The sequence below is a fragment of the Haliaeetus albicilla genome, chromosome 9 (genome assembly GCF_947461875.1).
Source record: "Haliaeetus albicilla chromosome 9, bHalAlb1.1, whole genome shotgun sequence".
NCBI lineage: Eukaryota > Metazoa > Chordata > Aves > Accipitriformes > Accipitridae > Haliaeetus > Haliaeetus albicilla.
In genome coordinates this window covers 19,465,839-19,491,988 of record NC_091491.1, presented here as the reverse complement: position 1 = coordinate 19,491,988, position 26,150 = coordinate 19,465,839, and the positions used below count along the sequence as shown (strand labels likewise).

At 47.1% G+C, this 26,150-nt stretch overlaps 2 protein-coding genes across 2 annotated transcripts; both read left to right on the top strand.

Annotated features, from left to right (window-relative positions):
- Positions 1 to 19,000: 19,000 nt before the first annotated feature.
- OTOS (otospiralin) lies at positions 19,001 to 22,442 on the top strand. Its single transcript, XM_009929174.2, has 4 exons — positions 19,001 to 19,099; positions 19,410 to 19,499; positions 19,833 to 19,859; positions 22,059 to 22,442. The coding sequence occupies exons 2-4, from the start codon at positions 19,448 to 19,450 to the stop codon at positions 22,241 to 22,243; spliced, it is 264 nt and encodes an 87-aa protein (XP_009927476.1). The 5' UTR covers positions 19,001 to 19,099; positions 19,410 to 19,447; the 3' UTR covers positions 22,244 to 22,442.
- Positions 22,443 to 22,736: 294 nt separating this feature from the next.
- COPS9 (COP9 signalosome subunit 9) lies at positions 22,737 to 25,241 on the top strand. The gene is made up of 3 exons (XM_069792018.1): positions 22,737 to 22,936; positions 23,038 to 23,110; positions 24,929 to 25,241. The coding sequence occupies exons 1-3, from the start codon at positions 22,874 to 22,876 to the stop codon at positions 24,964 to 24,966; spliced, it is 174 nt and encodes a 57-aa protein (XP_069648119.1). The 5' UTR covers positions 22,737 to 22,873; the 3' UTR covers positions 24,967 to 25,241.
- The last annotated feature ends 909 nt before the right edge of the window (positions 25,242 to 26,150 follow it).

The window sequence follows — 26,150 nt, the reverse complement described above, 5'->3', positions numbered from 1 at the left end:
ACACAGCAGGCTGGGGTGAGTCACTGCTCAGTACTACCTTCCTATAAAGGTTGATGGAGCACAACTGGGGGGAACAGGGGGTCTGGGAAAGTAGTAGTGGGGTTTTTTGCCTTCTTGTTGCCATAAAGGTGAATAGTGTCTCCTTAGAACGTGTAAGGCGCTCCTGGTTTCTTTTTGGGTAGGAAGAAACTGTGATATCTCCTTCAATCATAAAAGCAGTCTGCTGAAATACTTGGTAAAATATGTCTCAGGAAACTGGCTTGGTTAGGCAGAGCAGAGAGCTCATGGCTGAGTTTGACTGTGAAAAGGTGGTATGCAGGAAGAGGCTGCAGGGAAAACCAGAGGATTATAGACTAGGGAAACCCTGCCTGGGTGTGTTGGGATGGTGTTAGGAAAGCCAAAGCTCATCTAGTCTGCAAACTGGCAAGGGGTTTCAAGGGCGACAAGAGGCTCTCCCACAACTGCATGAACAGCAGAAGACCCCCACAAGGAAGATGTGGGGCCAACCCTGAAATGAAGGGGGTGTTTTAGTGATGGTGGATATAGTAAGATGGGGATGCTTGGACTTTCTCTGTCTTGGTCCTTGCTGCTGAGGTCTCCTTGGCCTTTACCCTACACACAGGACCTGGGGCAGAGAGGTCCTAGAGGCAATGGAAGGAGGATGCAGATAGGGAGCCCTAACCAGGCAGAAGGGAGAGCGTAGGTGGAGCTGAAATGGTGATGGTGGAGTACCTGCTCCAAACCTGCTGGGACCTGAGCTCCATTGATTACTTTTGCCTTGGTTTTTGTCCTGTCCCTGGCACTTTAACCTCAGCTTTCCACGCATTCCCAGTGACACCCTTGCCCAAGTAGGCACCTCAGTACTGAGAAGGTGTGCTGTGGACACAATTCTTGGTGTTTGTGTGATTTCTCTACTTGCCAGGCTGTGTGTATGCAGTGTGGTGATGACTGCCCTGCTCCTGTGCAGCACTGTGGTGCTGGTGCCCAGCAAAGAGGGAGATGGGGTACAGGTCCCTCCTATCCACATGGCATCCCACAGCTGCCTCCCTAAGTGTGTGCCCTGGATCCTGTGATATGGGCTAGGTGCATGTGCCTGCAAATAGTGTCAAACCTGTGATGCTTTTCTGGTGGTATTTCTGCTCCCTGGGCCAAAAAGGAGGCGTGAGTGTGCAGTGGAACAGCCCCTGGGAAGGGGGCTGTCCTGGGTTCAGCTGGGATAGAGTTAATTTTTACAGGAACCTGGGAGGTGGGGGGCATAGCCGGGGCAGCTGACCTGAACTGGCCAAGGAGCTATTCCATACCATGTGACATCATGCTCAGTATATAAAGGGGGAGCGGGCCGGGGGGTGGGCTCTTCTTTTCGGTGGGGGAAGTGGCAGAGCGTCGGGTCCCGGGTGGTGAGCAGTTGCACTGTGCATCACTCTTTTTGTATACTTTTTCATTAGTACCGTTGTTGTTGTTGCAATTTCTTTGTGTTGTTCCAGTAAACTGCCTTTATCTCAACCCTCGAGGTTCCAGGTTTGGGGTTTTTTTTCCTCTCCTCCGTCTTCCCCCCATCCCACCGGAGGGGGGCGGGAGGAGTGAGCGAGCGGCCGCGTGGTCCTTTGTTACCGGCTGGGCTGAAACCACGACAGTCCTTTTTGGCGCCCAACGTGGGGCACGAAGGGTTGAGATAACGACAGATCTGGCCAGAGCGTGTTGAAACAAATTTGTCATACGCATTTCTTATACTAGATAAATAGATGTTAGTCACAATGTTGATTCAGCTGTTTACATGGTGGCGTTTTGTAAGTTCTTATATGCTTTATGTATTGCCTGTAGTTGCGTATCTCATCTCTGGGAGAGTGATTGGGATTATCATTTTGCTGTACTGGGCAATGTCGACTTGTGAAATGATTACATCACTGGTCATGAGGTTAAGCTGTTATCTGTATGAGGCAGTGATATCATTTCCAGACTTCGGGCACCTTCTGTCGGATTTTATTGGTAATTACACCCAACCCATGGGGAAGTCAGGGGGGGATACTTCCCCCCATCCGTTCCCCTCCCTTTTCTCTTTCCAACTAATTACAACAGTTTTCGAGAATTTTGAATATCCTTGGGATGCGCAAGCCTGTGTGCTGTTAGTGCTATGCCTCCTGACTATGTTTCAGGTCTTGTCTAGGGCTACAAAGAGGCTCTTTAAGAGTACCACCCAGAGATCTGTCCCAAAGCTGGATATTCATGGGTGGCACGGCGTGTGGGAGGATGTGGGCAGGTATCTAGAGAACTTCTCACCTCCAGTGACTTGGAAGTTCACTCCCGAACAACTGCAGAACCCTCATGAAGTGATAGAATTTTTGAAAGGAAAATGCTGTGGCTACCCCAGAGACACACAACTCACTACACTGTGCTGGGCCCTGGCCGGTATCTACCAAACCCTGCTTGATACTATGCAGCACCCCCAGGGGGAAAAGGGGGAAAAGATGGAAAACAAGACAACAGGCACCGTGGCTGCCCCAACCCCGACAACAGGCACCGTGGCTGCCCCAACCCCGACAACAGGCACCGTGGCTGCCCCAACCCCGACAACAGGCACCGTGGCTGCCCCAACCCCGACAACAGGCACCGTGGCTGCCCCAACCCCGACAACAGGCACCGTGGCTGCCCCAACCCCGACAACAGGCACCGTGGCTGCCCCAACCCCGACAACAGGCACCGTGGCTGCCCCAACCCCGACAACAGGCACCGTGGCTGCCCCAACCCCGACAACAGGCACCGTGGCTGCCCCAACCCCGACAACAGGCACCGTGGCTGCCCCAACCCCGACAACAGGCACCGTGGCTGCCCCAACCCCGACAACAGGCACCGTGGCTGCCCCAACCCCGACAACAGGCACCGTGGCTGCCCCAACCCCGACAACAGGCACCGTGGCTGCCCCAACCCCGACAACAGGCACCGTGGCTGCCCCAACCCCGACAACAGGCACCGTGGCTGCCCCAACCCCGACAACAGGCACCGTGGCTGCCCCAACCCCGACAACAGGCACCGTGGCTGCCCCAACCCCGACAACAGGCACCGTGGCTGCCCCAACCCCGACAACAGGCACCGTGGCTGCCCCAACCCCGACAACAGGCACCGTGGCTGCCCCAACCCCGACAACAGGCACCGTGGCTGCCCCAACCCCGACAACAGGCACCGTGGCTGCCCCAACCCCGACAACAGGCACCGTGGCTGCCCCAACCCCGACAACAGGCACCGTGGCTGCCCCAACCCCGACAACAGGCACCGTGGCTGCCCCAACCCCGACAACAGGCACCGTGGCTGCCCCAACCCCGACAACAGGCACCGTGGCTGCCCCAACCCCGACAACAGGCACCGTGGCTGCCCCAACCCCGACAACAGGCACCGTGGCTGCCCCAACCCCGACAACAGGCACCGTGGCTGCCCCAACCCCGACAACAGGCACCGTGGCTGCCCCAACCCCGACAACAGGCACCGTGGCTGCCCCAACCCCGACAACAGGCACCGTGGCTGCCCCAACCCCGACAACAGGCACCGTGGCTGCCCCAACCCCGACAACAGGCACCGTGGCTGCCCCAACCCCGACAACAGGCACCGTGGCTGCCCCAACCCCGACAACAGGCACCGTGGCTGCCCCAACCCCGACAACAGGCACCGTGGCTGCCCCAACCCCGACAACAGGCACCGTGGCTGCCCCAACCCCGACAACAGGCACCGTGGCTGCCCCAACCCCGACAACAGGCACCGTGGCTGCCCCAACCCCGACAACAGGCACCGTGGCTGCCCCAACCCCGACAACAGGCACCGTGGCTGCCCCAACCCCGACAACAGGCACCGTGGCTGCCCCAACCCCGACAACAGGCACCGTGGCTGCCCCAACCCCGACAACAGGCACCGTGGCTGCCCCAACCCCGACAACAGGCACCGTGGCTGCCCCAACCCCGACAACAGGCACCGTGGCTGCCCCAACCCCGACAACAGGCACCGTGGCTGCCCCAACCCCGACAACAGGCACCGTGGCTGCCCCAACCCCGACAACAGGCACCGTGGCTGCCCCAACCCCGACAACAGGCACCGTGGCTGCCCCAACCCCGACAACAGGCACCGTGGCTGCCCCAACCCCGACAACAGGCACCGTGGCTGCCCCAACCCCGACAACAGGCACCGTGGCTGCCCCAACCCCGACAACAGGCACCGTGGCTGCCCCAACCCCGACAACAGGCACCGTGGCTGCCCCAACCCCGACAACAGGCACCGTGGCTGCCCCAACCCCGACAACAGGCACCGTGGCTGCCCCAACCCCGACAACAGGCACCGTGGCTGCCCCAACCCCGACAACAGGCACCGTGGCTGCCCCAACCCCGACAACAGGCACCGTGGCTGCCCCAACCCCGACAACAGGCACCGTGGCTGCCCCAACCCCGACAACAGGCACCGTGGCTGCCCCAACCCCGACAACAGGCACCGTGGCTGCCCCAACCCCGACAACAGGCACCGTGGCTGCCCCAACCCCGACAACAGGCACCGTGGCTGCCCCAACCCCGACAACAGATACTGCCACTAAACCAGAGAACCAACCTGTGCCAGTATCAGTTGCCCCTGTACAGAAAAAGAAACACACAAAGAAATCAGTTCGCTCAGTGAGAGATGAAGATGAACCAGGGTCATCGCGAGAACAGGAGGAAGAGGCAGAACCTGAAATAATTACCCGATCTCTATCCCCGAGTGAATTGTGTGACATGCGAAAAGATTTTAGCCGCCACCCAGGTGAGCACATTGTTACCTGGCTGCTCCGATGCTGGGATAATGGGGCTAGTAGTGTGGAATTAGAGGGTAAGGAAGCCAAGCAGTTGGGATCTCTGTCTAGAGAAGGGGGTATCGACAAGGCGATTGGGAGAAAAACACAAGTCCTCAGCCTCTGGAGGCGACTTCTGTTAGGTGTAAAGGAAAGATACCCTTTCAGGGATGAAGTTACATGTCACCAAGGCAAGTGGACCACCATGGAGAGAGGTATCCAGTACCTGAGGGAATTAGCCGTGCTGGAGGTGATTTATAATGATCCAGAAAATGCGCAGTCACCCACAGATCCAGATGAAGTCCAATGCACACAACCGATGTGGCGGAAGTTTCTACGAAGTGCACCACCAACCTATGCCAACTCATTGGCAGTAATGTCCTGGAAAGAAGGCTATGGACAAACGGTGGATGAATTGGCTGTCCAACTCCGGCAATATGAAGGAAGTCTCTCTTCCTCCCTACGGGCCTGTGTCTCAGCTGTAGAGGAATTGTCCCGAGAGTTCCAGCAATTCAAAGTAGATATGTCCTCCTCCTCACCTGTACAGGCCCGCATTGCAGTTATTGGGAGTAAGCGTTCCTCTGTCCAAGAGAGAGGAGAGAGAAAGTACACACGACGGGCTAACCTGTGGTTTTACCTGCGTGACCATGGAGAGGACATGAGGAAGTGGGATGGAAAACCTACCTCAGTCTTGGATTCACGGGTACGGGAGTTGCGAGAAAAAGCAACCAGAAAAGAAGATTCTTCTTGGAAAACTGCTGCTCCAGTTTCCCGTGAGCAGTCCCCCGGGCGCAGTAGATGGGCCGATCTCATTTCTGATCCTCTTGAAGGGACTTCTGATTCACATGTGCAAAAAGTGGGTAACAGATATTCTAACCAGGATTAGAGGGGCCCTGCCTCCAGCCAGGTGGAGGAGAGGGACAACCGAGTCTACTGGACAGTGTGGATTCGATGGCCTGGCACGTCAGACCCACAGGAATATAAGGCTCTAGTAGACACTGGTGCACAATGTACCCTAATGCCATCAAGTTATAAAGGGGCAGAACCCATCTGTATCTCTGGTGTGACAGGGGGATCCCAAGAGCTAACCGTATTGGAAGCCGAAATGAGTCTAACCGGGAATGAGTGGCATAAACACCCCATTGCAACTGGCCCAGAGGCCCCGTGCATCCTTGGTATAGATTATCTCAGAAGGGGGTATTTCAAGGACCCAAAAGGGTACCGTTGGGCCTTTGGTATAGCTGCATTGGAGACGGAGGAGATTGAACAGCTGTCTACCCTGCCTGGTCTCTCCCAGGACCCTTCGGTTGTGGGGTTGCTGAAGGTTGAAGAACAACAGGTGCCAATTGCTACCACGACGGTGCACCGGCGGCAATATCGCACCAACCGAGACTCCCTGATCCCCATCCATAAGCTGATTTGCCAATTGGAGAGCCAAGGAGTGATCAGCAAGACTCACTCACCCTTTAATAGTCCCATATGGCCCGTGCGGAAATCTAATGGGGATTGGAGACTAACAGTAGATTATCGTGGGCTGAATGAAGTCACGCCACCGCTGAGCGCTGCTGTGCCAGATATGTTAGAGCTTCAATATGAACTGGAATCAAAGACAGCTAAGTGGTATGCCACAATTGACATTGCTAATGCATTTTTCTCCATTCCTTTGGCAGCGGAGTGCAGGCCACAGTTTGCTTTCACTTGGAGGGGTGTCCAGTACACCTGGAATCGACTGCCCCAGGGGTGGAAACACAGCCCCACTATTTGCCATGGACTGATCCAGACTGCACTAGAAAAAGGTGAAGCTCCAGAGCACCTGCAATATATTGATGACATCATCATATGGGGCAGCACGGCAGAAGAAGTTTTTGAGAAAGGGAAGAAAATAATCCAAATCCTTTTGAAGGCTGGCTTTGCCATAAAAGAAAGTAAGGTCAAGGGACCTGCGCAGGAAATCCAGTTCTTAGGAGTAAAATGGCAAGACGGGCGTCGTCAGATCCCTGCGGACGTGATCAACAAAATAGCAGCTATGTCCTCACCGACTAATAAAAAGGAAACACAGGCTTTCTTAGGTGTTGTGGGCTTTTGGAGAATGCATATTCCAAATTACAGTCAAATTGCAAGTCCTCTCTACCAAGTTACCCGGAAGAAGAACGATTTTAAATGGGGGCCTGAGCAACGACAAGCCTTTGAACAAATTAAGCGGGAGATTGTTCATGCAGTAGCTCTTGGGCCAGTCCGGACAGGACCAGATGTTAAAAATGTGCTCTACACTGCAGCTGGGGAGAATGGCCCTACCTGGAGCCTTTGGCAGAAAGCACCTGGAGAGACCCGAGGCCGACCCCTGGGGTTTTGGAGTCGGGGATATCGAGGATCCGAGGCTCGCTATACTCCAACTGAAAAAGAGATATTGGCAGCATATGAAGGAGTTCGAGCCGCTTCAGAAGTGGTTGGTACTGAAACACAGCTCTTCTTAGCACCCCGACTGCCAGTGCTGGGCTGGATGTTCAAAGGGAAAGTTTCCTCTACACATCACGCGACTGATGCCACGTGGAGTAAGTGGATTGCACTGATCACACAACGGGCTCGCATAGGAAACCCCAGTCGCCCAGGAATTTTAGAAGTGATCACGGACTGGCCAGAAGACAAAGACTTTGGAATGTTGCCAGAGGAGGAGGTGACACGGGCTGAAGAGGCCCCGCTGTATAATAAACTGCCAGAAAATGAGAGGCAATATGCCCTGTTCACTGATGGGTCCTGTCGCATCGTGGGAAAACATCGGAGGTGGAAGGCTGCTGTATGGAGTCCTACACGACTAGTTGCAGAAACTGCTGAAGGAGAAGGTGAATCGAGTCAGTTTGCGGAGGTGAAAGCCATCCAGCTAGCATTAGATATTGCTGAAAGAGAAAAGTGGCCAGTGCTCTATCTCTATACTGACTCATGGATGGTGGCAAATGCCCTATGGGGGTGGCTACAGCAATGGAAGAAGGGCAACTGGCAACGCAGAGGTAAACCCATTTGGGCTGCCGCACTGTGGCAAGATATCGCTGTTCGGATAGAGAAGCTAGTGGTAAAAGTACGTCATGTAGATGCTCATGTACCCAAGAGTCGGGCCACTGAAGAACATCAAAACAATCAGCAGGCAGATCAGGCCGCCAAGATTGAAGTGTCTCAGGTGGACCTGGACTGGCAACGTAGGGGTGAGCTATTTATGGCTCAGTGGGCCCACGATACCTCAGGCCATCAGGGGAGAGATGCAACATATAGATGGGCTCGAGATCGAGGGGTGGACTTGACCATGGACACTATCGCACAGGTCATCCACGAATGTGAAACATGTGCCGCAATTAAGCAAGCCAAGCGGCAAAAACCCCTGTCACATGGGGGGCGATGGCTGAAATATAAACAGTGGGAGGCCTGGCAGATTGACTATATCACACTCCCACGAACACGCCAAGGCAAGTGCCATGTGCTTACAATGGTGGAAGCAACCACTGGATGGCTGGAAACATACCCTGTGTCCCATGCCACTGCCCAGAACACTATCCTGGGCCTTGAAGAGAAAATTTTATGGCAACACGGCACCCCAGAAAGAATCGAGTTGGACAACGGGACTCACTTCCGAAACAACCTCGTAGATACCTGGGCCAAAGAACACGGCATTGAGTGGGTATATCACATCCCTTATCACGCACCGGCCTCTGGAAAAATCGAACGATACAACGGACTGCTGAAAACTACATTGAGAGCGATGGGGGGTGGGACTTTCAAACATTGGGATACACATTTAACAAAAGCCACCTGGTTAGTTAATACTAGAGGATCCGCCAATCGGGCTGGCCCCGCCCAACCAAGACTTCCACATACTGTAGAAGGCGATAAAGTCCCTGTAGTGCGCATGAGGAGTATGTTAGGAAAGACAGTCTGGGTTAGTCCTCCCTCAAGCAGAGGCAAACCCATTCAAGGGGTTGTTTTTGCTCAGGGACCTGGGTACACCTGGTGGGTGATGCAGAAGGATGGGGAAGTTCGATGTGTACCTCAGGGAGATTTGATTTTGGGAGAGAATAGCCAGTGAATTGGGCTGTATGATACCTAACTGCTAAATACCCTGCCAATGCATGTCATTGTATCTATAGTGTCTATATGCCATATCAAGGGTATTACTGTAAGAATTACCCAAATGACTGCGGGATGGACTTTGAAACTAAGCCAAGTACAACAGCGACAGAACTTGAACTGACACCCAGCAATTTCCTCAAGATCAACATCCTCGACCTGCAGAACAAGGGCGTGAGTTGCACCAAATGTACTAGCCACAAGTTCCAGAGGCAGCATACAACAACCCAACATCTCACACCATCTCTCTTATCCTGAAGAACTGTTACAACAGATGGAGCCCCAAAGTCATGGACTAAATAAAATCAATGGACACATTAGAGGAATAGCCCATACGCTAAAGGAATACCATTCGCGTGTGTGTGTGTGTGCGGGGGGACGACGGGGACGGACGCAAGTCCATATACTTATATGTATAAGACAAGGAAGTGGTAGTGGTCGATTGGAAAATGTAAGATCTGGGCATGATGTAGATGGTATAGAATAAGGGGTGGATAATGTCCTGGGTTCAGCTGGGATAGAGTTAATTTTTACAGGAACCTGGGAGGTGGGGGGCATAGCCGGGGCAGCTGACCTGAACTGGCCAAGGAGCTATTCCATACCATGTGACATCATGCTCAGTATATAAAGGGGGAGCGGGCCGGGGGGTGGGCTCTTCTTTTCGGTGGGGGAAGTGGCAGAGCGTCGGGTCCCGGGTGGTGAGCAGTTGCACTGTGCATCACTCTTTTTGTATACTTTTTCATTAGTACCGTTGTTGTTGTTGCAATTTCTTTGTGTTGTTCCAGTAAACTGCCTTTATCTCAACCCTCGAGGTTCCAGGTTTGGGTTTTTTTTTCCTCTCCTCCGTCTTCCCCCCATCCCACCGGAGGGGGGCGGGAGGAGTGAGCGAGCGGCCGCGTGGTCCTTTGTTACCGGCTGGGCTGAAACCACGACAGGGGCTCTCACCCCTGGCTGTAGTACTGGGCTGCTGGAGCCTGGGAGGGAGAGGAGAAAGGTGTCAGTGTTCTTTCTGTTGGATGAAACTTGTAATTGAGGGTTTCCTTCATGCTGTTGCAGATTATTTTAATATATATGGTCTGTTTTAGCATTCAGAATAGCTCATGGAGTTTCTACTGAGCTAAATACTGCTTTCAGTTAATACTGGGCTGGATTCTGCCAGCCTTACTCATGCTGACTGGTCCTGCACTTGGTGCTTACCTGTCTGAAGTATTCCACCCAAGGTGTGGGTCCTTCTGTAGTATTTTTACCTTGTTTGATGGAAATAGGAGCTTTTGCCTGTTGAAGCAATAGAAATTAATTTGTAGTAACTTATTCAAACCTGTAGAAAGGAACTGCCTAAATCCATGTTTTGAATCTGTAGTGCATCCCATCCTTGACAGTATGACTGAGCATCTTAATGGCAATGGTCATACTGAACTGTACTGGACAGACTAGAAATAGGGACTGGCTTTTATTGTTTAACTAGAGCTTTAAATAGAGCATTGACCCAATACTCCCACACATCACCAAAAAAAATATTTGAGGACTCCCCTTCTGCTGACCAAACAATGTCAATGCTATAAAACAAAGTCTGTTGAGGTAACATCTTTCCCCCTTCTGGGGTGGGGTTATCACCACTGTGATTTTGGTCCTGCTTTTTGTTTATCTCCTGATGTGACTTAAGCTTTGCACTGGCTCTAGTCAAATGAAGCGTGTGACCAACAAAATGCCAAATCCAAGAGAAGTCTGAATACCTGGAAGTGTGGGTGAATGCTGTGCTGCTGGGTTGGCCGTGGGGCTCCCTGGGCCAAGGAGAGCAGAGGGAGCTGGAGCCCCGTGGCCCTGAGCGGGGCTGGGCCCTGTTCTGCTCGGGTGTCCCCTGTGGAACCGAAAAGTCCCTGGCAAAAAACACATTGCCTGTAAATGCAACTGTTCCGACTTCATGTGGATCGTGTTGCTCTGCATGAATGAAACGAACTTCTGTACCAGGGCTCTGGTAAAGCTGCTTTGCAGATGCATATGGCTTAACTTCAGTCAATACTGACAAAAAGTGGCATTAAACTGAATACTGAGTCATATAATAGTCTGAGCTGTCAGTCGAGTTCAGATGCAAACTGACTGCAAAGTAATGTGTCAAACATGGGCTACAGGGCATGATCATCAAGTGATGAACTACACAGCAACAAATGCTGCAGGCAAGAACTGCTTTCCCTGTGTTTAACTGTGAGCATCAAGGAATTTCAGAGTGTTGAGGCCATCAAAGCTGTTTTAAAGATTAATTTATTCTATTTGGTCACCTTTTGTACTAGGTTCAGTCTTGTTCAACCTTGCTAGAGTTTAGCACATCAGTCCAAACTAGAACCTTAAACCTCTAGTAACTCCTATCTGCAAAGTAGCTTGTACAACTTGGTAAGACTACTAACTTGAAAGGCTAAATGCCTGATCAGAATAAATAATGCCTTAAAATAGGGTAGCTGTAAGGCTAAGATCTGCTTCCAATGTATAAGGTAGTAGCTACCTGGGTCACTACATCTTATAAGCTCCTAGAGCTGTGCAGGGTTTGTTCTTTCCTTCCAACCACAGTATTAGCACTGATCACTGTTACCCAGAAAAACTGGGGCAGAAGATAACTGCTGTTTCATGTTGGGATGGTGACTGATAGTCCTCACCCTTTCAGTCTTTAAAACAGACAACCTTTGTAAGATGGAGAAACAAAATGATTCTTTCCTGACAGGCATGTGACCCTCCTTGGCTGCTTTGCTAACCTTGAGGGAACATGGGACACAGGAGACAAGAGTGTTCCCAAATCCTCCCTGCTCCTCAGCTGGGGATGCTGAGCCATGTGCCATCCTTTCCATGGGACTGGCATAGATGGGCTGTGGTGAGCCATGGGTGTGCAAAGAGAAATTATGGCCCCAGCTCTGTCATATTCCTGACTGCAGATGTGACACTTCCTCTGTGCCTTTCAGGTTTACTTCTCAAAGCCCAGCAGAGTACAAGTCAGCTATAATGGCACTTGCAGGTGAGTTACAGCCTAGCTCTCCCCATGGCAGGGTTGGGTACAAAGCTACAGCAAGGGCAGCATGGCATTTGTGGTACCCACAGTGCTGGCTGGCCCATGAGATGAATCTACATGCAGCTGAGCCAAGCTGGAACTCTTGCAGTTCTTGATGTTTTCTTCCCACTGACCAGGCAGGGTGACTGTTCAAAGCAGTGGTAACATCCTGGCCCTACATGCAGACTTCTTTCCCCCTCTTGCAGGACCAAGAGCACAAAGATGACAAATGTCTGAGCCTTGCCCTGGAGCAGCATGAGGGGCACTGTCTCCCCTGGTGCAACTGCTTCCTATGCTAGCAGGCAGTTCCTCCCTGATGCATTAATGCACTTGTTAAACCTTCACAAATTGAGTTTGTTTCGCCAAATGCTGGAAGGCTGAGGGGAGGTAAGATGTGGGTGCTGCTTGTACTGCTGAGCAGCATCTCCAGCAGTGAGCACACAGGGTGACTGCATTCTTCAGTCATACCATCCAGATCAATACATTGAACTTGTTAGAAACTGCTTCCTTGGTAGAAGTCTCTTTCAAATGTAGACACACCCATCTGCAGCTGAAACAATCTCTTGATATCTGGGTGATCTCCCCAGGCTAATGCCCTGCTTCTGCGTAGCCAGGTCACTGCCAGCATGGCAGGGCACTGTGCAGCACTTGCTCCCTTCACATGTGGCTTTTGGTCTGGCAACTGCTACAATGATACAGCCCCTAATACAGTCTCATTGATTGCTAGTATCAAATATAGTAGTGACTTGCTTGGATTTCCTTGATGGATTTTTTTGTAATCAAGCCTATCTCTTCATCAATCTTGTTGAATCAGCTTTATTGTTCATAGGGCAGAGCTGCTTGTGGGCAGGTATAGCTCTAGTGATACTGAAGTAGCCTTGGAGCATGAATCAAAGGGAAGAGACCCCAGGTGTAAAGAAGCTTCTCTTCATCCTACTAAAATCTTAACATTGTTTGGTAACAAAATATTTAATGCGCTTTTAGTTAAAGAAACATGTCTGTGAAATGAAAACAATAAACAGCTGTTGATGGCTTAATAGCTTTAGTGTAGCTGGGGCATTCAATCAATCTGAAAAGCAATTTATTGTGAGTATATTTCAAAATGGTGGAGGTTATTGCTGTGATACATCTAACCATAATGGCAATAGGAAAAATATAACCTGTCTTGAGAGCTGTGAAAGGGCTCAGTGACTGGTTTGTTAGATTCTGTGATGAGTTCAGTCACCTGTGGCTGTGCTGAATAGCTGAGTATGGCTAAAGCAAAGAACTGACCGATTTATCAAAAAAGGTGCCTTGGAAACAAACTTAGGCCTCATGTGGGTGCAGGAAGGGAGAGGACAAGTCCTGGATGCTCAGCTACCAGAATCTGGGTGCTGCTGCCCCTCACTCTCCCTGCAGCAGAACTGCTTGGAAGCAGACTCCTTGCTGCAGTGCACCTTCTGTGGTGCTAACAGGCATTGCCAGCCTTGTCTCCTGAGGAAACAAGATGCAGGCAACCAAGTGGACTTGTTAGATCTAATATTCCATTTTGCCTATAGCAAAAATAGTTTGAAACTATTAGCAAGTTCTAACCCACTTTGGTGGCAGCTGGCGTGTGAGATTCCTGTAATTCATGTGAACATTTGCAGATGGACAGTCCAGAAAATTTATTGGTGTCAGTGGTGATAGAAGGGGAGAAGTCAGCCTGCAGCTGTTCTTAGCTTGCCCAGGAGCAGCTGCTTGACTGGTGAGCAGGTAGACCAGCCTCCAGTGCTGTGCAAGCATGGACCCTTGAGAAAGCCAAATCTGGTGCTTGGAGCTGGCAGTGCTGCCCTGGGAGGGAAAGGGACAGTGGGGGAGAGCTGAGAGCCCCCTTGCAGGAGCTGAGGATACTGGGGTGTTCCTGGGGAGAGGCACTGGGATACCTGGCAGGAGCATCTCATTGGGAGCAAAGCTGTACTAGTCCTGCTGCCACTGGAACTGCTCCCTTGCTTTGGTTTCACTACCCATTGCTGCATAGAGCACTGCCTGCTATCTGTGAACATCTGGAAACCCATTTGCATCTACAAATATAACCTTTCTTCAGATAGAGGTTAAAATGATAATTTGAAAAAAGTGGATGGATAAACTTTCTTGTTTGCTCTCAAGCCTGATTTATTTAAGTGTAGAGCTACTCCTTAACTTTATGGTTTGTAAATCTGACCTTCATCTTGACAGTTAGCTCTAATACATGTGAAAGCAGTTCACTTTAACTTGGCTATCTGTAATTGCACTACAGTTATTCTGTTAGATTTGGATAGTTACAAAACAATTATCTGCTGTGTCTCTTCAGTTGCTTCCAGGGGCTACTATAATCAGGATGATCAAGCCAGTTGCTGGCAGGAAAAAATGTCTGTTCACAAGAACTGGAAAGATGCAATATTTCAGTCAGACTGTAAGAACAACCACAGAGTCAGCCTGGGAGCTCACCTGGCCCAGCAGCAGAGGATGTCTGAGGAAAATAAGAAACAGAGCAAAAGTGCAGTGCTGCTTGGTCATGTTCTGCATCCAGGCCGGGCTCAGACACCCGCAGCCAGGATACTGTGTAGTTGATAATACATTATGATAAGAAATGCCACAGCTTAACTGTATCAAAACCCACTACCTTTTGTTTTGAACAAGCCATTGCCAGGCTAATTTGGTGTTTCTTTGTAGAAATAAAGGTCTCTTCATCCCTTTGCTGGCCTGAAGAGTCCCAGCCTGCTTTAGCTGGTCCTTGACTGTGAACATTCCTCATCCCCTTCTTTGTATCTTTTCTTGTTCTATCATGTCCTTCTGTGATGGTGAAACAAAAAATGCATGCAATATCCAAAATGGGAGCCACAATGGCATAGTGTTGCCTTGCAGGTTTTTTTTCTTCCTCTATTTGATTTGATTTTCTGTCTGTGACTGAGCATTGAACAATGTTTTACCAGAACTATCTATTGTAGCTCCAAATCTAGTTTCTAAGTGGGAATGGTCAGATACCACAGGCTTTTAAAGTTGGAGATATTTACCCAGGTACCTCATTTACTTTTATTGGCCATTTTGTTATTCAGCTGCTTGGTACTGTGAGGTCCTCGCCTGATTCTTCCTTCTCTGCCCTGGGCTTTACTATCCTGGGTAACCCAGCATCATCAGAAAATTTTGGCACTTCTGTATTCACAATGAGTGAAGCAGAGCTCAAAGGAAAGAAAATGAAGCTGTGAATGCCTGAAAGATCTAGGGCAACTCACACCTGTTGGAGCAAAGCATATTCTAGTCACATGAATCTCCTTTTGACCTGTACTATTTGGACCAAATTGCTGAAGGAAATAATCAAACATTTGTGTTTCCCAGGGATGGTCTATATATCACTGCCGTTGGTTGTTTCTCACGTGCAAAAGTGTTACAGCCCTACAGAGAACATTTTGTCTGCTCAACCTGAGGGCAAAGCACTTCAGATGCAGCTGTAAGTGCCATTCAGTTTTTAATTAAGTTCTTACAGAGCTCTGTATGCATGTGCTTTTGCCTACTGATTAAATAGGAAATATTCTGTTTCTTTAAAACAATGTACAGTGGGTTTTTTTCAGTGCCTGAAGGATTATAGAATTTTTTTGTGCATGTAATACCAGTCTAATGTAGCTATTGAGAAAACAAAGGCATCCATAAACTTGCTTTTTTGTATTCCTTTATCTTTGTTTCTAGTTAATCAACAGGGAGACCTGAATTGCTCCGCGGGGGCTGGCTCTGTGTAAAAACAGCCCATTAGCAATGGGCCCACCCAAAGGCAGGCTCACAGGGCTGGCAGCTCCAGGACTGTTCCCCATCAGGGAGCAAGTCACACAAACAACTGCGCTGCCCAAACTGCATTCCCCAATGCCCAAGGGAACGTCCTCTATGCTCCAATTGATTTCTGTCTCTGACAGAGCTGACTGATATATGTGGGATTTTCTGGCTTTGAGAGCCATCTACAAAAAGTACATATTGATTGGATCCTCCTGGGACAGGTGGGTGGGATAAGTTCATTACCATCAGCCCCTTCTATAATGTAGCAAAGCTTTTATGAGTCAATGGCCCTATCTAAAAAACTTCATGCAAACTTTAGAATAAGGTACCTGAAGAACTTGCTGCTGGCAAAAGTAAAAAATTTTTTGAACTAATGAGACTTTCCGAAAAAGAGAAAATGAGAAATGACTGTTTCAAAAATGAGCAGAAATTAAAAAACTAGACTCTTTCAGCAGGTGCCCTGTGAAGTGCTATAGTACCTGCTGAAATGTGGTTGCTGCTGAGCCAGATTTGCATTTGTGGGCACCATGGCATCTCCAATTACTGCACAGCAGTGAAGAAGCCTGCAGGGTGGCAACTATTAGTGGAGGGCTCTGCTAACTGATCCATACCAGCACTTGTACTGGGCATCGAGTGCTGTTATTTCAGTTGCCCTCTGCATGGAGTCTGAAAAAAGGAAAGGGGTCCTAGAGCAAAAAGAAAGGAGGAGATGGAATGAACATGCTTGCAGCGTATCACAAATGCTGCATGTCAGTGCACAGGGTGCTTTCTGGTTGGCCCTAGAAGATGTGGTGCTCTGTTTGGCACACTGAACCCACTGTGCACAGTCCATTGAGCAACCGATGAGAACTCATCAGTTCTTCTCTAGTCCAATGTTGTGTTTCAAATGGACAGACCCAGTGGGGGGAAGTAGTCATGTACAGCAACAGAATCCTTGATAGAAAAGGGATTAAAATTAACATCTAAAACAACTGTATCTCTTGGCTGTATCCCCTGATGCAACTGTTTTAAATGCTAATTCTCGTCCTCTTTTTATAATTTCTTAGACCTCCTTTAGGATGGAAACCCTGAGAATTTATTTCCATCTCCAATCTGTGCACTAGCAAATGGAAAACTTTGATATGAGTTAAATTGAAAGCCTGTAGTTGTTAGAAGACTGTGACACAATGTCAGATCTGTGATCTTCCTAGCTCTGGAGGGGGGTAACTCCAAGCTTCAAAAGACAAAATAAGAAACAGTAAAGGAGGTAGGTGTAAAGGTGTATGTCAGAGTGAGCCTTAGTTACACGAATCCTCCTAAGATCATCCAGTGTTGTAGCAGACCGCGTTGTGACCTGAGCGACCCTGAGCCTGATAACCTCTGTGACTTTGTCATCCTCCTACAACACCGTTGATTCCTCGAGAGGAGAGCTGCACGATGTGGCTGTATCAGGAACATCATTATTCTCTTCTGTCATAATCCAAAACACGTACCTCACCTCCCAGTTGGAACTACACCTCTCCTATTGACTGCCAAAACAAAAAACTACTGATGGGTGTACAGAGAAGTTCCTTTTTGCTAATTATTTAATTACAGCTAATGACTGTTTTGTGTGTGAATTAGCATATGTCAGTGCTTCTCATAGTTTATTTGAATAGGATATACAGATTAGTGAGTGAAAGGGGAAGTGCTATTTGGCTTTGCAGGCAGTGCTGGCAGGTAGACCTGAGTGCATGGCTGTACCATAGGACTCCACCAAGCAAGAGAAGTACCTTCTACCACTGACAGCTGCTGTAACCCCAGGAGAGTGGGGCAGAGGTACTGGCGGTACATAGCTGATGTGGGGACCCCTTCTGCAGTTTTAGGAAATATTAAACAGGAGGATTAAAACCTTTCAAAGATTGAATAGGTTCTGCTTTCATAATATTTTTCTTTTTAGCCTCCACAAGAGTTGGCACAGCTTGGTGTGCTATAAAGCACTCTTTTTTTTTTTTTTTTTTTTTTTTTTTTTTTTTTCCCCCCTCTCCCTTGCTCAGAACATCTTTAATTAATTCTTGGCAAGACTACCTAACTCTGCATGTAGATAGGAATAAACTCCAGCAAAGCTGGGGCCTCCTGCAAGGCCACTCAGCTGGATCTCTCCACTCCAGGACTTTACATGAATATGCAGAATTTCTGGGCGTGATACTCCTGTGGCAGACAAGTGGATGTGGTAGAGCAAAGGCACCAATATTAGGACACACACACACAGTTGGGAAATGCAGGTGTCTAGACTCGAGATAGATAAATTATTTTGTAGACCATAAAGGCAACTGAAAACTCCCAGCTGAGAGAGCAGATCCAATCAGCAACCGTACAATCAGATCATTGCAGCATGAATGTCAGCAGCGAGCTCTGCACTGGCATTTCAGTGGCTCCTTTCTAGAGTAGAGCCATCTGAAAACAGCTGCCAGGTTTGGCAACATGACCTGAATAGCCACGTCTTCTAGGAGCACAGAAATCCCCACATCTCCCCATGAGTTGCAGAGCACTTTGTGCTACACCTTAGTCCCTGACCACACCTGCTACCATCAGGAGTTTTGTGCTAAAAGAAAATAAAGATGTACACATCAGCTGAATATTCTCCAAACTGTGTCTTCCCTCCAGGCTTCTCAAAGTGCTGGATCCTTTCAGCAGCCTGCACAGATTGGAGCCCAAAGGACCTGCTTGGCATTGGGAGCGGAATCTTTCCAGGAAAGCAGTATAATGTGAAAATGCATTTCAATGCACCTTATCGACTCCCTTCGAAGGCTGCAGTACCTGCACCATCAGCATGGCTGAGGTCATTTGGGACCTACTTTGCATAATGTAAGCCAATTGATTTCCGTGGGCGCTTGGTGCCTATGTACACTTTAAGATCTAGATTTTAAGGGTGCCAAGTAAGAACATAAACCAATGTCAAGTGTTTGTGGTTTTTGTGACTCAGTTGGACGCGGAACTCAGTATCCTGTTAGCAATTTGCTTGAATAACATTTAAAATCTATTTTTCTAAAGCAGCAGAAAGACAGACAATCAGGAGGGCAGTAAAGGTAATAATCACTGAATTTGTTTCTGGATTTTCTCCCTCCGTCTTCAAAATACAAAAGTATTATTGCTGAAGTTGATTCTGATTTCCTCTCAGAAACTGTCTACTGTTTCTTCCATGGACAGTGCTGAAATATAATGCAAATGTGAGCAGTTAAAATATCGCTACTTGAAGGTGACAAAATCAGATTGGTGTATTAACTTGGTGACGTTTCTCTCCTTTTCCCCCGACCCTTCCTTAAACAGCACTGCTATTTTACAGCAACAGAAATCCTTTTGGAGTTCTGTAGCTGACTCGGAGCTACAGACCTTTACTACTGTGAGAAGAAGAAAAGGAGAGAGAGAGAGAGGTAATTTCTAAAGTGAAATTAAATTAACCACAAAATAAAACATTTCCAAAGACACTTAATTTCATGTCAGTTCAGAGAAGCCTTTTAGATTTATGCCACTTATAAATAAAATATCAGTACACACTTCAGGACTGTGGTACTTTTAATACTCTGTGTTGCAGTTCAGAAACTGTAAGAAAATGTAATTGGATCTTGTTATGCCTAAATTAATAATTAGAATCTGTTTTGGAACATATTCTTCTAATAAAAGAAGAAATAATAGACTTTGCATAATTATTAATCTTGTAATAATCCTCAGCTGTACAGATTGTTTTTCAGAAACACAAGCAGTGTCTTGCAGAAAAGATGACATTTATTGTCTTGTTTTTCTTCTGTATGCTGATGAACATGCTAACAGGTAAGGTTACTGATGAATTTATTCTCATTTATTTTTTCAAGCTGCCAGAAATATTTTGTTACTAATACAGTATCTTCTATTTAGTATCAGATATTGCTTGTGTATTATTGCAACTGCTCTGGCTGTTGAGAGTATTTGGTTTGTAGCACTGAGGGACTGCAAATGGGGAATTCCTTATTCAGCTGTTCAAGAAACAAAAAATGTTTGGCTATACAGAGGGTCTACATATGCATTAAAGAACTTGTCAGCTTCTGGCTACACAGCAAACCTTTTATTAACAGAAAGTCCTTCTGTGTGGGAGCTGGTACCGATGAGTTTCCTCTTTATTTACAGATGCCCGATCAATCCAGGATGGAGATGGTAATTCTTAATGTCTTTTTCTTTTCCTTGTATCACTAACAATTAAAAGAGTCATTTGTAACTCCCAGACCTGATCCCCAGCAGCGATTTTGGCAGGACGCTTACTAACTGCAGTGGGCTGTGGAAGGGCTTTCCTCTAGTTCTGGTGGAGAAAGAAGAGTGACTTTTTTGAAATTTAAAAAAATTTATTAAAAGCTGACATATTAATGTCTAATAATAGAGCTAATATACTTGCAGTCTTAAAAAAAAGGGGGGGGGTTATGGTCAAATCACTAATTCTGTTGTACAAAACTGTAATTGGAAAGCACCAGACTTAAAAGCATATTAGATGTCTGAGAATTTTGTCTGTCCTGAACACTAATACTATATGTCTGTCTGGTTATGGGCAAGAAATACTGACGTGCACGACAAAATGCTTAAAATTTACAAATTGCCACAAATCCAATTAAAGAAATGTTGGAATAAATCCCTTAGCACAGCTACCCTGTGGTTCGTGTCACGTTGCATGATTAGCCCATTGGATTAGTGTTTGCCTTTGATTAAAAAACTCCTTAACATCCTAATGATGTTTACACTGGCTTACTGATGATTGTATTAGTTAACCTCTCTTTGGTGTTTTCAGACAGAATTCTTTCTGAAAACAAAGTTGCTTAGAAGTATCTGCAATAACAAAGTACTTGCTGGTGTACATCCCCCTGTAACCAGCAGGATAGCCAGCAGCATCCTGAGTGCACAGATACAAATATGCAGGGAGAGTATTATAATAGATATGGAAAATAGAAATACATATACAAAATAAGGGCTAATATGATTACCTTTAATTCAAAACATTTTTCCCTATGCTCCATTATATTTCCTTATGGTTCTAAAATCTTTTGAATGTATCATCTCTGTTTTCACAAATTTAAGGGTGCTATTGTATTTGTGCACAGCAAATATTTCTGCAGCAACCTCTTGGACAGTCAGGAGAGTGTGTGTCAATCTAAAAATAAAACGTTGTTCAGGCAGTAACATGTTGCTCTCATTACCAACAATTATGGTTTTCTTTCACACTGGGCCAAACAGCAGACTGCAAAGTGAATTTAAGGTCAGCTGGTATAAACAGTGAATTCTCCTCTGCAGACAGCATTTGGCTGGTTCATTTGATTTGGTATATGCCGCCTGTGCGCTGCAAACTTTACTCTGTAAAATTAAGGTCTGACAATAGGATTGTTGAAGGCTCTTAATTCCCACTAAAGATCCTGGTCCAAAGCTGAGCCTGGTGAGTGGAATGGCTCCCATCTATTTAAATGGGCTTTAAATCAAAATACTGGGTTTAGTTTTGCTGCAAAGACAGACATTTGTAACTGTGTGGTCTCAGCTAGTGTTTACATTTTATATATGCTTCTCTGTTTGCCCAGATTTGGGCCCAAGGGTGGTCGAGCTCCTGCATTTTCAGAATTGATTTTGTTTTCATTTTCCTGCTGAATTTGAAATCTTGTTTCAATGAGCATTTCCTATTTTCTCAGGTATTCCTAGAGCAGGCTGTCTTCCAAGTGGCAATGCCTTTCCTCTCCATTTCCTTAGCCTGTTTCCTATGGCCTGCTGAGATGAGGCACAACTCTGTGGTCCCAAGCAATGTCGGGGTAGCACAGACCCAGTCCCCGGGACCCTGGGGTGGATCCTGCACCTCTGGTTTCTGCTGTACTCAGCTGAGCTGCCTTGATGTTGGGATGGCAAGGGAGCAACTGCATGGCCCTTTCCCCTGGCTCTCCTGTGGGCAGAGCGGGCAGCTGCATGGGCACAGCATAGATGATGGCACCTTATTCTTTATATTTTTATATTGGGCAGAGGAAATGGTGTGGAATGAGGAAAAATAGCATTCAATTGCTATTGATCCTTGCTTTTAAATAACCAGCAGCCTCCTAGAAGTTAAAGCAGCCCAATGAATTCTTGAATTTCCCCAAATGCTGATGGTGTCCCTTAATTCCTGCTTTCCATCTTGTCCCACTCTGTCATTCCTGGTGCAACTGGAGCAGAGAATACTGGCTTCCTCTTCTGCAGAGCAGGGGCACGGAGAGGGGGAAATGGCTCTGCCTGTCTCTCTGCTGCTGGGGGAGCCCCACAACCCGAAACCATGTTGGCTCCCAGGCCCAAGATTTCAACAAAAATGCTTTGTATTGTAGTAATCTGCAATATTTTTTAATTATTTTTTTTTAGATCTCTACCAGGAATCTGTAGCCTTGCCATACTGGCCCTTCTCATCCAATGATTTCTGGTCCTATGTGGAATATTTCCGGACCCTGGGAGCCTATGACAGGATCGATGAAATGGCCAGAGCCTTCTTTGCCCAGTTTCCTTTTGGGAGTCACCTTGGCTATCACGTGCCCAACCACGAGCACTAACTGCTTTGCTCGTTTTTTGCTGAAACTGGTGCCAAGATGTGTAAGTGAATACATGGCTGCCAGCAACCGCACCTGAACGGCCCCTCAGCCACTTATTAATACTCATAGCAGTCATGCATGGAGTTTCATGCTTTATATAGTCTTGTCTTTTTTACAATTTATGCTTTTGTGCGAAATCAATAAACTCCTTGATTCTGTTGTGTGGTTTTGAGAAGTTTTTTTTACACAAAAAAAATGCTCGCAGCATTGACTCAGGAAACCACTCTCTGTGTGTATAGTAGTTAAATGCCAGCTCACCCCGTCTGGTAGCTGGAAGGACCACCAGTAGAATTCACAGCCTCATCCTTTGCAGCCCCTTGGCTAGCTCGACGCCATCTTCCTCACATCAGGCCTGGGGCCTGCGCCCGGCCCCGCCGTTGCCATGGCGAGGAAGGCGGGGTGAGCAAAATGGCGGAGCCACCCCGCCCTCCTCGCCATGGCAGCGGCGGGGCCCGCCCCGCACAGGGCAACCAGAGAGAGGCGATACCGCCAAGCGCACAGAGCGGCAGGCCGCTGGCTGGCCTCGTAACGGAAGTAGGCGCTGTGCGTCCGGAAGCGGTGGCGCGACGGGGGCCGAGCGGGGTTGCCGCCATGAAGCCGGCGGTGGACGAGATGTTTCCTGAGGGAGCCGGTCCTTACGTGGATCTTGATGAGGTGAGGTGGGGAGGTGTTGGGGGAGCTGCCTGCGAGGTTGGGGATGGCAGGGCCGTGCTGCCCGGCCGCGGCCCGGCCGCTCTTAGCGCCTGCTTTCCCAGGCAGGGGGAAGCACGGGGCTGCTGATGGACCTGGCCGCCAACGAGAAAGCGGTGCACGCCGACTTCTTTAACGGTAAGGGCCGCCGCGCTCCGGGGGTCGGGAGGGGTAAGGGGTTACCGCGGTGCCTACCCGCCCGGCGGGGATGGTAACGCCTGGGGCCTGCCAAGTAACAGCTGCAGAAACTGGAGATTATCAAAACAAACCTCGCTTGGTTTCTCTCTGATCTCATGTCTGGTGCCTGGTAGTCGCTACAGTTCTCCCTGACCACGCTTCTAGTGAGTGGTGCGGTAAGAGCGCTTCAGTGTTTAAGTGATGCAGGTGGGGGTGATATAATGCTTGTTTCTCCTCTCCTGGAGGTTTTAGGCGATTTAGCATGTAAATCACTACAAGGAAAAATGCCTTGATCTGTTTGCGTAACACATAGCTTATATTAAACAGTGCAAATACATATAAAAATGTGGACAGAACTTTACAAAATTGTCTCTGGGTGTTACTACTTTATAGAGAATTCTTTAATCTCTTAAGGCATGCATGCATATGTACCCAAAGCAAAATAAAACTTTGGGTTTTATATGCTTTCTCTGTTTGAAAGTCAAGTGTATGCATATAAGGTATATACAGCTGCTTCTAGAGGAGAACAGCTATGTATCTGGCCACTTAGGGGTAGAATATATGCCACATTAGATTTGGTTACTAAGGTGGGGGGTTTTATGCTTCTTAAGAAGTATATTTAGACATTTCAACAGTGAATTTCAGATATATTATTAAATCTAGTTGCTGTGGAGGTGTTGATGTCACAAACTGGTATTAATTATGAAATAAAGTAGGTTTCACACATTGCTCAAGACTTAGAATACAGCAGAAAAAGGAAGTTCAGCTTTGATATACTCTGAACAGTTGGGAGGGACCTAGCTCTTTGCTGGAGCCAGTATATTCAGGAACAGGTATTTCCATAAAGTTCTACCATCAAGTTCATAGAGTCATAGAATGGTTTGGGTTGGAAAGGACCTTAAAGATCATCTAGGTGCACCCCCCTGCCATGGGCAGGGACACCTTCCATTAGACCAGGTTGCTCAAAGCCCCGCTTGTGGTATTGTATTCCATTGGTAGTTTAGGGCTCTTATAAATGAGGATTAATCCTCATTTTATCGTATGGCACTTGTACATTGCCTTCTGTAAGAATAAAGACTTGTTTTCAGTTATTTTGTTAGTTTATGCTCAATATATGAAGAAGGTGCAAAGCCAAGTGGTTAAGAGTAATTCCCAAAGATGCATAGAATAGCTGTGATTAGCTGGCCACATTTGACTAGTCTGAGTGAGATGAGTTTTCTGAGAGAGAAGTATTATGAGCACCTTCACAGCATTGAAACATTTTTTAAGGAAGGCAACAGCAAATCACAAATGTGAATGTCAATCTGCAAAATTTATAAGCGTGTGCCTGGATACTATGACCTAAAGCCAGAATTCTGCAGAAGTGTCTACGTCCGAGACTTGCTGCATGCGTAAAGCTAGTAGTACTTGTTTAGTTCTGGAGTCTGGGAATCATGGTTGATCCACTCTGAATGTGATGGCTGTTTAACACATTTATAAAAGCTCCTCCTTTGAAGCTTTACTTTGCATTCATGAATTTAATTGCAAAGCTTGTATTGTACAAGTGAAGCAGTTTAGTTGGTGTATGATAGAGAATATATACACAGATCTGCCTACCTTTGCCTTTTCCTACACTGATATTACGTTTCTAGTAACTGATGGTGCAGTAACTCTTATTCACTTAATTTACCTTTACTTCTGTCTTTAATCCAAATAATGAAGAACCATACTTGAGTATGTACATATGTAACAGTTGAAACTTTTAAGGTTAATTTTACCTTATCTTATTTTTCTGACTAGATTTTGAAGATCTCTTTGATGATGATGACATCCAGTGAACTTAGTTGTCCAGCTATGCAATGCTGAGATGTGGATTTTTCTCTAGGATCGCCTGTGGTGCCCATTATTTATTAAAATAATCAAGACAGGAAAATCATGGGGGGGGGGACGGATGGACCTGTGTAAGCTGCCTGGGGAATATGAAAACCAGATGGTTAAAGATAACTAAGGAGGGAATTGTGGACTGTTATTTCTAGGAAGCTGTGTGTGGATTTTTCTTTAAATTTTACTTGCTGATGTGTTCATTCAATAAAATACTAAAAAAACCCCCTTCTCTCTCTGGGATATACTTTGAAAGTAGATATTGCTGTGTTCTGAGCTCCCTTAGAGAATGTTTTTTTTTTATTAAATCATTTACTATTTTGGATATTATATAAAGATACATGGCAGGGCATATTGCTGCCTAGAAAAGATCTGTTCATCCCACAATATAGGATTATCTAGGGCTAAGACAGTTGCTTGTTCTGAATAGTCTGACTCATTTGCCAGTTGCACTGAGAAGAGTATGTGTTGTCTTCTGTTTCAAGATAGATACTCAACTACCATCAGTACTTTTAGAAAGTACAGGAATAAAAAGTAGTAATTTTATCTTGATATTTTAAGCAGAGAAATGTTCTGGCCCTCGGCCATGGGATTGCTTGGATTTAAAAATATAATTTAATTCTTGAAATTGTACTCTACAGAAAGAAAATAATTTTAGGATTCTTTTCTCCTACAGCAGGTAATGTAATTATTCATACTCATAGGTATAGTGTATATGAATCAGTCTGTTAGATATTAGTTCAGATTTTGCCACAAGTTTTCAGTTCAGATTTTGACACAAGTTTTCAGAACATCTTAGAAATGTTTGATTTTGCACCCTTCAGTGACCAAAGCGAATCTCAGAATGGAAGGAACAGGTGAGTTTTTAGTATATTATTTCAGAATCAAGAGTTTAATCCTGTCTAATCTTAAGTGCAGTCTGTATTAATTGATCACAAAAATAATACTGTGACTGATCTTTCTTTAAAGACTTCACTCTACCTAAATTTCACGTGGAGTGAAACACTTGCCTCTCATACTTTTTCACGTTTTTTCTTGGGTTTGCCTTAAAAAAGGAAGTCTTAAATGTAACAGTAAGTATGCTGGCCCCTGATCTTAAAAATGTAAGGACAATAAAAACAGTAGGATGTAGGTGTCTTCT